Source organism: Sturnira hondurensis, unplaced genomic scaffold (genome assembly GCF_014824575.4).
Source record: "Sturnira hondurensis isolate 20B ecotype Veracruz unplaced genomic scaffold, ASM1482457v3 Scaffold0018728, whole genome shotgun sequence".
NCBI classification, from domain to species: Eukaryota; Metazoa; Chordata; class Mammalia; order Chiroptera; family Phyllostomidae; genus Sturnira; species Sturnira hondurensis.
Genome location: NW_028091359.1, coordinates 2,206,368 through 2,220,831, shown reverse-complemented (window position 1 = coordinate 2,220,831; position 14,464 = coordinate 2,206,368). Strand labels below are relative to the sequence as shown.

At 36.8% G+C, this 14,464-nt stretch overlaps 1 protein-coding gene across 1 annotated transcript in view; it reads left to right on the top strand.

The window, feature by feature from the left end:
* Positions 1–14,464, top strand: part of APPBP2 (amyloid beta precursor protein binding protein 2) — a 49,470-nt gene that overhangs the window by 18,211 nt on the left and 16,795 nt on the right. The window contains exons 2-5 of the mRNA XM_037069747.1: positions 1,027–1,115; positions 3,767–3,918; positions 9,758–9,881; positions 12,190–12,358. Coding sequence (XP_036925642.1) covers positions 1,027–1,115; positions 3,767–3,918; positions 9,758–9,881; positions 12,190–12,358 — 534 coding nt within the window. The remainder of the gene's footprint in view (positions 1–1,026; positions 1,116–3,766; positions 3,919–9,757; positions 9,882–12,189; positions 12,359–14,464) is intronic.

Below are 14,464 nucleotides of genomic sequence, written 5' to 3'. Positions count from 1 at the left end.
TATTCTGTTGTGTAAATGTATCAGTGTTTTGATCCACTCGTAATTTTATTTTTCAATTACAGTTGACATTCAACATTATGTTAGTTTCAGGTGTATAGCATAGTGGTTAGACAGTCATAATTAACAAAGTGATCCTCCCAATAATTCATGTACACACCTGGCACCATACTTAGTTGTAGTTATTACATTATTATTGATGGTTTCCTATGACTACTTTGCAACTACCAATTTGTACTTCTTAATCCCTTCACCTTTACCCAGATACCTAACCCTTTTCCCCTATGGTGACCATCAGTTCTCTGCATCTATGAATCTGTTTCTGTTTTGTTTGTTCATTTATTTTGTTTTTTAGATACCACATATAAATAAAATTGTATGGTATACAAATACTAATTTCTATCATATACAATTATTAAAATGCTTTTATATGGCCCTGGCTGGTGTGGCTCAGTGGATTGAGTGCTGGCCTGTGCACCAAAGGGTCACCGGTTCTATTCCTAGTTAGTGCACATGCGTGGGTTGCTGGCCAGGTCCCCAGTAGATGGTGCACGAGAGGCAACCACACGTTAGTATTTCTATCCCTCTTTCTCGTTCTTCCTGCCTCTCTAAAAATAAATAAATTTTAAAAGTATAATAAAGTGCTTTTATACAAATTGTAGAATTTTATTTTAAATCAATGTATGGTTGCTTCTCATGCATCCCCTGCTGGGAACTGGCCCCTGCCGGGAACTGGCCTGCAACCCAGGCATGTGCCCTGACCGGGAATCGAACTGCAATTGTCTGGTTACCAGGCCCACGCTCAACCCACTGAGCTACACCAGCCAGGGGCAAATTGTAGAAAATTTTAATTTAATGTTACATTTCTCTTAGCACAAACATCTTTCCTGATATTACTATGTAATCACACCAACTTTGACTATTATTCATTAAATTCATCTAATATTAGGTTCATGAAATTATATTCAGAAAGTACAATTGAAGTAGAGATTAAAATAAAAAATTATCTTCTTTGGTTTTTTATTTCAGCTTTATCAACAAGGACGCTTATGTCAACTGGGCAGTGAATTTTGTGAATTGGAAGTTTTTGCTAAAGTATTGAGAGCTCTGGATAAAAGGTAAATTAATTCATTAGAAATTGTGGTAAATTATGCACAACCTAAATTTTACCATTGTAACTGTTTCTAAGTGTAAGAATCAGTGGTATTACATACATGCACATCGTTGTGAAGCTGTTATACCACCATTGATTTCTGTGTTCAAGAAAGGGGGACTGAATTCACCTTCCCTATTGTGGCTGCTGCCCTGCGGTCAGAGCCACGTGCAGGTGGAGGTGATGTGGCTTTTGACTGTGCTTGCTGTTCTCTTCAGTGTTTTTCTGAAACTTGCTTTAAATGCCATTTTTCCCTAACCCCCATTCTAGGAAAATAATAATACAGTTTTACTAAATATTACTACTCTTTAATATTAGTATTATGAAGTTGTTTCACTTGTTTAACATATTAAATAAATACTTAATTTGCCTAGTATAGATCAGGTATTGTTCTAGATGCTGGGGTTACAGCAGTGAAAAAAATTTATGACATCTTTTCCTCATGAATTTTGTATTTTGGAGAAGGATAGACTAAAATGGGTAAAAATTAACAACAGTTCACTTCTCAGAGATAACTTTGAAATGTGGCCTGTATACTAATAAGCCTATAGAGAAACTTCTTGGTTAGATGATGAGTTAAAAGTAGATGAGAACTTCATTTTGGTAAAACAATGCCACAGAAAAACTTTAAAAAGCATTCTCTAAAAAAAAAAAGGTTAGCTTTCTGGGACTTGAATTTCTCTATGTAGTTCTAAATATGGTCATTATAAAGATTTAGTGGACTACCTGTCTTCCATCTCCCACATTATCTTTCACCAAGTTCAAATCCTTTAAGTGCTTAATATACTATTTGTGAAACTAAAATCATGTAGTTTGACATTTTTCCCCTTTATGCAAAGCAGTGACTCCACTATTTGATATTTTGTTTTAAAATATTTTTAATTGAGATACAGTTCACATACCATAAAATTAACCATTTTAAATTGTACTATTCATTGGGTTTAATGTACATAGAAGGTTTTATAGTCATTACCACTATCTCATTCTAGAACATTACCCAGAAAGAAATCCTGTTGCACCCTGGCTGGTATAGCTCAGTAGATTGAGCTCTGCCCTGCAAACCAAAGGGTCACTGGTTCTATTCCCAGTTAGGGCACATGCCTGGGTTGCTGGACAGGTCCCCAGTAGGGGACATGTAAGAGGCAACCACACATTGATGTTTCTCTCCCTCTCTTTCTTTCTTCCCCTTTCTCTAAAAATAAATAAACAAATCTTAAAAAAAAGAAGAAGAAATCCTGTTGTACCCATTAGCAGGCACTCCCTGTTTCCTTTTCCCCTAATCTCTCGCCTACCATTACTATGCTTTGTCTTTCAGTGACCTATTTTACATATTTCATCTAAATGTCGTAACATATATAGATTTTTGTGACTGGCTTCTTTTTACTTCCTATAATATTTTTAAGATTCATTCATGTTATATCAGAACTTTTTTATTTTTTATGCCTGAATAATTTTCCATTTTATGGATATATGGTTTTGTGTATCTAAGCATCTGCTGATCAGTATTTCCATTGTTTCCCCCTTTTGGCAGTTACAAATAATGCTTTCTGAAATGTTCATGGACAAGATTTTGTGCAGACATATGCTTTCAGCTTTCCTGTATATAAAACTAGTGTATAAACGTGATAGTCCTATGTTTAACTTTTTGGATAGCCTCTAAACTGTTTTCCACAGAGGCTGCAAAATTTCATAGTAGAAGAAGATTTTACATTTCTCCCACCAGTGTATGAGGGTTCCAGTTTTTCCATATCCTTGCCATTACTTTTTAAAAAAAATTCCTATAGCCATCCTAGCAGATAATATAGTATCTCACTATGGTTTTGATTTGCTTTTCCCTAATGATTAATGGTTTTGAACATTTTCTCTTGTGCTTGTTAGCCATTTAGCATATTTTGGAGAACTATTCAGATCCATTCCGCATTTTAAAAAAATTAAATTTATTGTGGTGACATTGGTTAATAAAATTACATAGGTTTCAAACTCACAGTTCTGTGATACATCATCTGTATATTGCATTGTGTGTTTATCACCCAAAATCAAATAATCTTTTGTCACCATATAGCTGACACCCTTTATCCTTTGCAAGCTACCCATTTCCCTTTTCCTTTGGTAACAACCGTACTGTTATCCGTGTCTATGACCTTCTGTTTGTTTTTCATGTTTGTTCATTTGTTGCTTTCAGTTTCATGTCCCACATATGAGTGAAATCATATGGTTCTTGACTTTTTTCTGTCTGACTTATTTTACTTAGCATGATGTTCTCAAGATTCATCCATGTTGTTGCAAATGGCAGTATTTCATCTTTTCTTATCCTTGCCCATTTTTAAATTGGGTTATTATTATTAGACAATTTGGCTTTTAAAACTGATGTTAAAAGTTAGTTTTATTCTTTCTTGCCACAAATTTACACATGCAGGATCACTGAGTGATCCACTGAGTAAAGATACTAGGCTAAATTGTGAATTATGTTGGCCTCATAATTGATAAGGCAGAAAGCTTTTTATCTTATTCTGTCTTGGAAAATAGTGGTACTGTTATTTTAAAAAAGCAAGCTAGCACTTTCTAAAAGAACAAAACATATTACCTTTATAAAATAACCTTTTCCTTCTCCTTCAGACATTTGCTTCATCATTGTTTCCAGGCTTTGATGGATCATGGTGTGAAAGTTGCTTCAGTCTTGGCCTATTCATTCAGTAGAAGGTGCTCCTATATTGCAGAATCAGATGCTGCAGTAAAGGAAAAAGCCATTCAAGTTGGCTTTGTTTTAGGTAAGTAATGGTACAATAGGAGGGGTGTTTTGTCCTGTGACATGATTCAGAGTTAAACCTTTTAACAATCCAGGATTTTCCCAGGACATTCCCACAGTTTGCTTAAGGAGGTTGTGAGAAAAATGTCAGAAAAACTTAAGTGTGATTTATTGAACATTAACTTTTGTGGCATTTAAGTGCATTCTTTCTAAATCCTTCTGACATTTCAGTCATGTGTTGGTATTAAGATTATTTGAAAAATGAGGGGGAAGAACTAAAAAATGTTAAGTAACTTGCTCAAGTCACATAGGCAGTAGTGGAGCTAAGTTTAGAATCTTGTGTCTGTATGATTCCAAGCCACATGTCTTTCTACCATGTCATGCTGCCACCAGCCTCTTTCACCAGCTTACTATATGCTGTTACATGGGACTTAATTCTTTTGGGGTTTCAGTTTTTCCATCTCTAAAATGAGAGTAATTCTGAAATTTTTCATGAAATTATTCATGAATATTATGAAAATACAACATAAATGGAAAAGGATTTTGAGGTTTTATATACTGTCTGTATAGAATAATACCATTTAGTGTATGGATAACATTTTATATGGCTTTCAGGAAATCTCTATAAATAAATGTTTCAGACAGTTTATTAAAGTCGTTGCTTCTGCCCTGGCTGGTGTAGCTCAGTGGATTGAGTGCGGGCCTGCGAACCACACAATCGAGGTTCGATTCCCAGTCAGGGCACATGCCTGGGTTGCAGGCCAGTTCCCAGCAGAGGACTCATGAGAGGCAACCATACATTGATATTTCTCTCCTTCTCTCCTTCCCTTCCCCTCTAAAGATAAATAAATCTTTTTTTTAAAAAAGTCGTTGTTTCCTTTTTTACTTTCTTTTTAAACATTTTTATTTTGAAATGATTGTAGGTTTGACATACAATATCAAAATCAGGAAGTTGACACTAATACTGTTACCTAGACCTTATGTAATTTTTACTATCTTTTTCCTATCACACACGTGTGTGCACATACGTGTTTCTGTGCAGTTGCTTGAAGGTGAAGATTCTTATAACTGTCATTAACATCAAAATACAGGGCTGTTTCATCACCAAGACTACCTTTCATTTTTAACTTCTCACATTAATGTGTGTGTGTGGATGTTCTCTCTCTCTCTCTCTCTCTCTCACTCTCTCACTCACACACACAGACACACACACATATATATTTTTTTCTTTGTCAGCAAGTTTTCATGGTCATTTCCTCCAGTCTTAAGAATAATTCTTTGTAGTGGTCATAGACAGTTTGCTGGAGGAACTGTAGGACATTTTTTTCTGAAAGGAACCCTGAGCATTTATCCTTCAGTAGTCCCATGTAATTTAATTGCAACAAAGAATTACGGAATTAATGACCAAAGAATGTCTCTACCAGGAGAGTGTTTGTGATCTTGGTAAATGTTAGGCCGACATTCCTTTAGTCTTAGATGGTCATGTAAAAATCTGTGAGAGAAATTTAGTGTAAAGGAATGTGAAAGTGAGCATTAAGGTGTTCACTAAGGTCCTCTGTTACTTCTACAAACAAAACAGTCAGGCCATTGAAATGAGCCAGGTTGAATAAATGTTTTGGAGAAGAACCAAGTCCTAGAAAAGTCAGTGATATTGTAAGTCTTGATGGTAAAATTGCCAAAACAGTGCAAAAACTTCATACCAGAAGTAGACAGTTATGGAGATAATTTTTAAAATAACAGCCTTATTGAGATATAATTCACATACCATGCATTTTACCTGTTTAAAGTATCCAATTCGAAGATTTTTAGCCCTGGCTGGTGTAGCTCAGTGGATTTGAGCATGGGCTGTGAACCAAAGGGTTGCCAGTTCGATTCCCAGTTGGGGCTCATGCCTGGCTTGCAGGCCAGGTCTCTAGTACCGGGCACGTGGAATCTTTTTTTAAAAGATTTTAAATATATTCACAGAGTTGTGAAAACATTACCACAGTAAGTTTTAGAACATTGTCACCACCCCAAAAAACCCATGCCCATTTGCAGTCATTCTTCATTTCCTTCCAACACTCCTAGCCCTGTCTCTATAGATTTACTTGTTCTGGATGTTTTATATAAATGGATACATAAAATATTTTTTCATGATTTTTGTGGAGGAAAAAAACCATGGCTGGTTTCATTTAGCACATTTTCAAGGTCCTCCCATGTTGTATAGAGAGAATTTAATGTAAAGAATTTTAAAACAGGTATTAGAGAACTGAAAAAGACAAAAAGGGAACACTTGGATATTATGGACACAACTGTAGGAATTAACTACCATCCCTAGGACTTAGGAAACTAAGGGATGGTGTTGGAATTAAAGTTTAGAAGCTTGAGAGAGAGTGAGAGAGAGAGAGAGAGAGAGGTGCCCCACAGAGCCCAGATACTGCTAGGCCACAGGGGCCCATGGGTCTAGAACTTAGACCTCTAGGGAGACACCTAGCTGGCTAGTATCTCTGATCTGAGGGCTGTGAATCAAGTTCTGCAAGTGTTAGAAAACTGCAGCTGCAATTGGCTTACTGGAATGAAATGTCACTGCCCGAGTAAGAGCACTATCCCGGAGGCTTTGCTGTCACCAAGAGCCTTGCTGACCGAAACTGGAAGCAAACAGGAAGGAGTGTCTCTTGTTCCTCCCCTCGCAGTCTAGTACCTCTTTTTGGCAGAAACTACAGGGAGCCAGCTGGCAAAGGAGAAATATGTTTACAGAGTCCTAGCTCCCCACTATTACAAAACAGAGTCTAAAAGGGTTGATTCAAAGCTGAGAGACAATAGCCTGGTAACCAGCACAACGCATAATATATTAGGATGGTGAGTAGAAGGCTGCTCAGTATGAATATGTATAATACCCATATTATTCAGTCATCTGGTGAGGGTCCTAAAATGTTCTAAAGCATACTTCTCTACAATTAAAACGATATTTGGTTGGTCCTGGCTGGTGTGGCTCAGTGGATTGAGCACTGGTTTGTGAACCGAAAGGTCACTGGTTTCCTTCCCAGTAAAGGCACATGTCTGGGTTGTGGGCCAGGTCCCCAGTTGGGGGTATGTGAAAGGCAACCAATCGATGTTTCTCTCCCTCTCTCCCTCCCTTCCCCTCTCTCTGAAAATAAAATCTTTTTTAAAAATGGTATTTATTTGATTACATGTAGCTTTAATTAAACTTAAAAATATGGATATAAGCAAAACATTATATTCTCAACTCAGACACTGTTGATACTGTTAAGACTATTGACACTATGTAAAATACAATAAAATTAAAAAATAAAAATATATGAGGGGCTAAAAAATTGACAATATCCTAAGTCAGTGATGCGCAGGGCTAGTTAACAATTAGTAATTAATTACTTGCTAAAAAGATGATTTGAGCAAGTACCACCATCTCTTGTGTTTCTCAATGATGTGCTTACTCCTAAGAAAATTAAGTTTAATTCAGGTTCTTTTATCTCCTTTGGGATTGGGTATGGAGAGATTTGAAAAGTTATGTTTAGCCTACAAAGTGAAAATATCAGAATTATTAGAATATAGTAGCTAATTAACTGAAAAATGTCAGTTCTTTAGGCTGTGGAGTATTTGTTGAGGGATAATATTATTTTTTTAAATATATTTTATTGATTATACCATTACAGTTGTTCTATTCCCCCCCTTCATTCCCCTCCACCTGCACACCCCCTCCCCCACCATTCTCCCCCCCCTTAGTTTATAACCACGTGTCTCAAGTTCTTTAGATTCTTTATTCCCCTACTATTCTTGCCCTCCCCCCTATCTATTTTCTACCTACTGTCTAATCTATTTTCTGTACCCTCTCCCCCCTTCTCCTCCTCCCACTCCCCTGTTGCTAACCCTCCATGTTTTCATTTCTATGGTTCCACTCCTGATCTAGCTGTCCTCTTGGTTTGCTTTTGTTTTAGGTGTGGTTGTTAATAATTGTGGGTTTGCTCTTCTTTCACTGTTAATATTTTTCATTTTCTTTTTCTTAGATAAGTTCCTTTAGCATTTCAGATAATAAGGGCTTGGTGGTGATGAACTCCTTCAGCTTGACCTTATCTGAGAAGCACTTTATCTGTCCTTCCATTCTAAATGAAAGCTTTGCTAGATAAAGCAATCTTGGATGTAGATCTTTGGATTTCATGACTTGGAATACTTCTTTCCAGCTCCTTCTTGCCTGTAAGGTCTCTGTTGAGAAATCAGCTAACAGTCTGATGGGAAGTCCTTTGTAGGTGACTGTCCCCTTATCTCTTACTGCTTCTAGGATTCTCTCCTTCATTTTAATCTTGGCTAATGTAATGATGATGTGCCTTGGTGTGTTCCTTCTTGGTTCCACCTTCTTTGGGACTCTCTGAGCTTCCTGGATTTCCTGGAAGTCTATTTCCTTTGCCAGACTGGGGAAGTTCTCCTTTATTATTTGTTCATATGTTTTCCGCTCGTGGCTGTTTCTTTCCCCCTTCTGGTACCCCTATAATTCGGATGTTGGAACATTTAAAGATATCCTGGAGGTTCCCAAGCCTCTCCTCATTTTTTTGAATTCTCATTTCTTCATTCTTTTCTGGTTGGATGTTTCATTCTTCCTTCTGGTCCATTCCATTGATTTGAGTCCCAGTTTCCTTTCCATCACTATTGGTTTCCTGTGCATTTCCCTTCATTTCAATTAGTTTAGCCTTCATATGTTCCTCTAATTTGTGACTATAATCAACCAGTTCTGTGAGCATCCTGATGACCAGTGTTTTGAACTGTGCATCTGAGAGGCTGGCTATTTCCTGGTCGCTTAGAGTTATTGACTCTGGGACTTTGAGTTCTTCTTGAGCCATCTTTTGAACTGTTCGTGCTTGTTACGTATCAGGATCAGAGCCCTAGGTGTTCACCAGAGCAGGGCAATTAAGTCGCTGGGTTGTGATGCTGTATGTGGGGGCGGAGTCAAAGAGGAGCAATGGCCTCTTGTCTGCCCCCTCCTGCCCACTGCCACTGCAGCTGCCACCGTCACCGGGGCCTGCACATTCTGCCTCACTGCATGCAANTTGACTCTGGGACTTTGAGTTCTTCTTGAGCCATCTTTTGAACTGTTCGTGCTTGTTACGTATCAGGATCAGAGCCCTAGGTGTTCACCAGAGCAGGGCAATTAAGTCGCTGGGTTGTGATGCTGTATGTGGGGGCGGAGTCAAAGAGGAGCAATGGCCTCTTGTCTGCCCCCTCCTGCCCGCTGCCGCTGCAGCTGCCACCGTCACCAGGGCCTGCACATTCTGCCTCACTGCATGCAAATGTGCCACCGCCGTCAGCCCTCCACCACTGGGTTCACCCACTGGGGCCTGCACGGTCAGTCTCACTGTGCGCGAATGTGCGACCATGGTCAGTCTGCCCTGCACCCTGACTGGGTCCGGGCTGCCTCTGCGCCTGGGTGGAGGGATCTTTCCTGCCTGACCCTGCTCCGCTGCTGGCTCCGCCCCTCTTACTGGTCCCAGTTGAAGGGTTCGTTGTTGTCGGACTTACGTATAGTTCAGTTTTCTGTTCTTTGGCTGTGTCTTTGTTTACTAAACTTTTGTTGTATTCAAACTTGGTTATGGGAGAAGGCACAGTGTTTCCACCTATGCCTCCATCTTGGCGGAAGTCCAGAGGGATAATATTCTTGACTCCTTATTCAAGGTCTCAAGTTTTACCCGTTCCCTTTAGTTTGAAAAAATATTTTTTTAATTTCACAGTTTGTAGTTTTGTTCTGGGCTAAACACAGATCTTTAATATTATGGGTTTTTCCATTTTAGATAATATTTATTATAAACACGTCATTGCAGCTTTCAAATGACTTATTAAATTATCTAAAGTTACTGGTTTTTCTTGTCTTTTAGGTGGCTTTCTTTCTGACGCAGGCTGGTACAGTGATGCTGAGAAAGTTTTTCTGTCCTGCCTTCAGTTGTGTACTCTACATGATGAGATGCTTCATTGGTTTCGTGCAGTAGAATGTTGTGTGAGGTAAGTTGGAACAGATACTACCATTACATGGTATAGTGGTAAATGGCTTTTATGGTTTTAACTCTTTTAAGCATAGGTCAGCATTTGATTCAACCTTTGAGGTGATGTTTATGTATCAGAGTTTCACTATTCTGGCCTCCTGTCTCTCATCCCACAAATAGAGTTAACTTGCTATACTTAGCTTAGATTTGAGTATTATGAACCGGACTATATGTTTATAGTTTTGCCTTGTCAGAGAACTTGCTTGTTCATTTATTCAACAGATATTTTTTAATGCCTAGTATGTATATACCAGGAACTGTGCATGGTAGACATTGGATGCTAGGAGAAGAAATACACTTTTCTCTTGGATGTTACTATTTTTCTAGCCCCTGCTCTGTATATACTTCTAAAATTGTGTATAACAAGATTAGTATTTTACTTACAAATGTTTTCTTCAAAAATACATTTTTAACAGAAGTACTTAAAGGAAAGGCAAGCCAATCTAGAGGTGCAATAACTTTGCTCTTACTGTCCTTATTTTTTCTGTACATGTAACACTTAGTTTTAGCTATTTTCATATAGGTTTTCTCCCTGTTCCTCAATTTCATTTGACTTTTTCTTTTTCCTCTTTTAAAGATTTTACTTATTTATTTATTTTCAGACTGGGAAAGAGAGGGAGAGAAACATCAACATGTGGTCGCCTCTTGCACACCCCTTACTGGGGACCCAGCTGCAACCCAGGCATGTGCCCTGACTCGGAATCAAACTGGCAATCCTTTGGTTCAGTCTGGCACTCAACCACTGAGCCATATCAGCAAGGCTGATTTGACTTTTCTTAAAAAGAATTTTTTTTAATACAACTAGAGGGTAATCAAAATAAAATTTAAAAAACTCATAGAAATTTTCCTTTCTAAGTTACCTAAAGTCTGGTCAACTTATGAATATTTTATATCCATCTGTTTTATTGAATATCTAATAATTTTATTGATGTCTTAGAGATGAGGTGTCTTAGACCTTTTTGATCTGTCCTAACATATATCTCCCCACTAGAATGGAGCTTTTTATGATTATGGATCCTTTCTCTCCTGTTTACCACTACATCCCTTGCCCCTGGAAAAATGACTAGTATGTGATTGTTGCTCCTTCAGAACCTGACCATGAGAATCTCAAAACTTTATGATCTGAGCTACCATATTTTTTCTTTTTAAAAACATTTTTATTGAACTTTTTTTTCTCTTAACCATTTATATATTTTTATTTACTGCAATCTGATTGAATTTCAGTTCTATTTTCCTGTGTTTGGTTTTTATTGTGGTGGAAGTCATTGCAAACTTTGGTCATAAGATCAGCAGTTTGACAGTCGAAATGATGTTGCCCCTCTATTATGTATGAATGCACTTATTTTAGCATGAAATTTTTCTGTATGTCAGGATATACATTTTTTCTATTTTTATGCTTCTGCTTAAACATATAAATTTAATAATGCATTATTCAAGAGTAGCCTGATAAGTTTTAAGTTGAAATTTGGTATTATGAATGAAATATGCTCCATTCAGAATTTTTTATTGGGCCTTAGTATATTATTTTGTGTGAGTGCTCTAGTCTTTTTTAGAAGTAGGTAACTGTATGGTGAGTTGGGAGAATGCACACTGACATGGTGTGACATTTAATACTTTATTGAATACTTCTTGTTCATTTGAAGTGACATTTTTTCTGACAGTACAGAGGATTAATAGAGATTAAAGATTGTTAAAATGTTTTTTTCTTAATATATAATCTTTATTATGTTTTTTCCATTACCATTTAGTCCCCTTATACCCCCCTCCCCCCAGCAATCACCGCCATGTTGTCCAAATCCATGAGTCCTTTTAGAATGCTATTAATGCTATTAATATAAGTATCTGGGTTTTTAATACTCCTGCAGAATGCTTTCTAACCTCTTTATAGTTGAGTGTTTGTTTTGTCTTTTATTTTCTTCACTGTCTTCCAAAATTTTTATAAGATTACATTACTTTTGGATTTAGAAGGCTGAGTTAAGTGTTAGATGTAGTACAGGCTCAGTGCACAAAGTAGACAGAATATTTAGAGAAGGTAAGGTATCAAAGTTGGATAAGATTAATCATGGATAGCTTTCTGGAAAGAGTATGTACTTCATGTGCGTTATAGTCTATCCCAGTCTGGCCCAGATAGCTGTTTTCCAGTGCTGCCTTATTTCTTGTATCTAGTTACTTTAACTCATCTGTGTGCTGCCTAATCTGTAAGAAATTGTCAGGTCAAACATGCTGGAAACATCAAAAATAGAGGAATGTTATTTGTGCTTTTATAGGTTACTTCATGTGCGAAATGGAAACTGCAAATATCATTTGGGTGAGGAAACATTTAAGTTAGCTCAGACATATATGGATAAACTCTCAAAACATGGCCAGCAAGCAAACAAAGCAGCGCTCTATGGAGAATTGTGTGCACTTCTGTTTGCAAAAAGTCACTATGATGAGGTGAGTGTTTTGAAGTGCATTTCATTGTGACCAGTGAGTATTCATAAAACAGGATAAATCATAACCCTATTTGTCTTAATAGATATCCTTTTCACTTGTTAGGTTTACTTAAAGCAGTACACATTTGAATTAAATATTTAAAATCAGGCAAAGATATATTCTGTGACATGGATTTTAAACTATACATGTAAGATTTAGGCCCTGTTTGGTTTTTGGTTTTTATTAGACCAAGTGTATTTCTACCTAAATTATTTTGATGGACATAGTCTGCTAAATAAACCTTTAGTAGATACTTTTTATTGGATATGTAGCTTTGGATGAACTCTCATAATTTGAAAGCATTCAGTTCAAGGGGAAACTAAATTTTATTTATACTTTATTATATTGTTTTGCTCCTTTCTTCTTCCTTATTGGAAAGATAGCTTCACTCCTGGCTTTATACTGCCAAATTAATGCTTCATGAATGAATACATAGTTGAGAAATGATTTATGTATTTACTTGGTTGCTTTATTTGTGGAAGAATATCATAAATATTTCATGCTGTCAGCTAGCTGTCATTTACTTTCATATTTTAAAATTATTCCTATCTTGATTTTTGCCCCATTAATTTAAATGTGTATTCCATATTTAAAGGAAAGGTTCAATTAGAAATGAAACTAGACAATTCTAAAATAATTGTAAAGTGACATTATGCAACTCCGATGTTCATCTTGCTTTATGAGAAGGCACCGAACCCATCTATAAAAATTTAAAATCCTTATTAGTATGCCTGCAGTTTTTCAGGTGGTTTATGTATGTTCTTCCAATTATTTTTATGCTGAATTCCTACAACTGCTGAGTCAGTCTTGACGGATTGTTTTGCTGCCCCTTATGAACAGTGTCTGTTCCATAGCTTACCAGCCCAGGTATAGAATTTATACCCTTTCTGTGATTTTCATACACCAAAAACAAAGAACTCCATTCACAGAGGGCCTTTGTGTGAATATCCTAATTTACTAGAAATGAGAATGAGGGTAACGGTTTGAGTGATAAAAATACCTATCTTAAAGGCTTTTCAGGTGCCCCACTGTCTTTGTATGTCTTAAATAGGAACTCAGCCATCTCTTGTGCTTCTTGCATTTCTTCCCATCCTTATTTTTCATACTGCCTTTTAGAACTCTACACTCTTCTTTCTGTTAAATATAGTGATTCAAATCTTGCCTTTCTTTACTCCTATACTCAGTCCCAGGCCCGTCTTAATATAGCCAGACTCACCAATGTGTTCAATGGAACAGAGTGACTTTTATTTACCAGTTTTCACTTTCTTTATTAGGTAGTTACTATTTAATTGAGAATTACTCTCTTTCAACATTTGCATTGGGGTTTACTCTGTGCTGTATTCGTGGTGTTTGCAACTCTCAGCATGTTCATGAGGAATGTTTATAGTTGTTTCTTGGTTAATTTTGATAGTTCATTATTTTAAAGATAAATAAATTGTCAGTTATAGTCATACAAAAGTATACAAATCTTGATGATATAGTTTGGTGAATTATCAGCATATTCTGATATTAGTTAGGGGAGGTTAGGGTAGGCTAGGCTCTGCTGAGGTAATGTCAACCCCAAAATGGTAGTGGCTTGAAACAGTGAAAGTTTATTTTATGTTCATGCTACTGCCTATCTTGGAAATCTCTGTGGTTTTGCTTAACATTATATCTACACTTTGCTCAAAACCCCATGTGGTAGAGCAGTTTCTATCTGGGACATTAGGGTTGGTTCTTTCTAGAACCAGCCTTGTCGCAGAGGAAAAAAAATCATCATAGGGGTATACTACTGGTTCTTACAAATTTCTTCCAGAAATGGCACATTTCACTTCTGCTCGAATTTTAATTGGCCAAAGGAAATCACATGACTTCTTTTTAATGTGGAAGGGAAGTATTATATATTCTTCCCCAAAGAGGGGCAATAAATATTTTAAATCAGTCTTAGAGTCTACCACACTTACAAAGTTTTTACTTCATTATTCTGGAACGGAGTCAGCTTATACACTATCTTATAAACAAACCAGTTTTGTGGGGTTTTGGCCTAAGTTACATATATTTTATTTTCATCAAAATTGCTTCTGAACA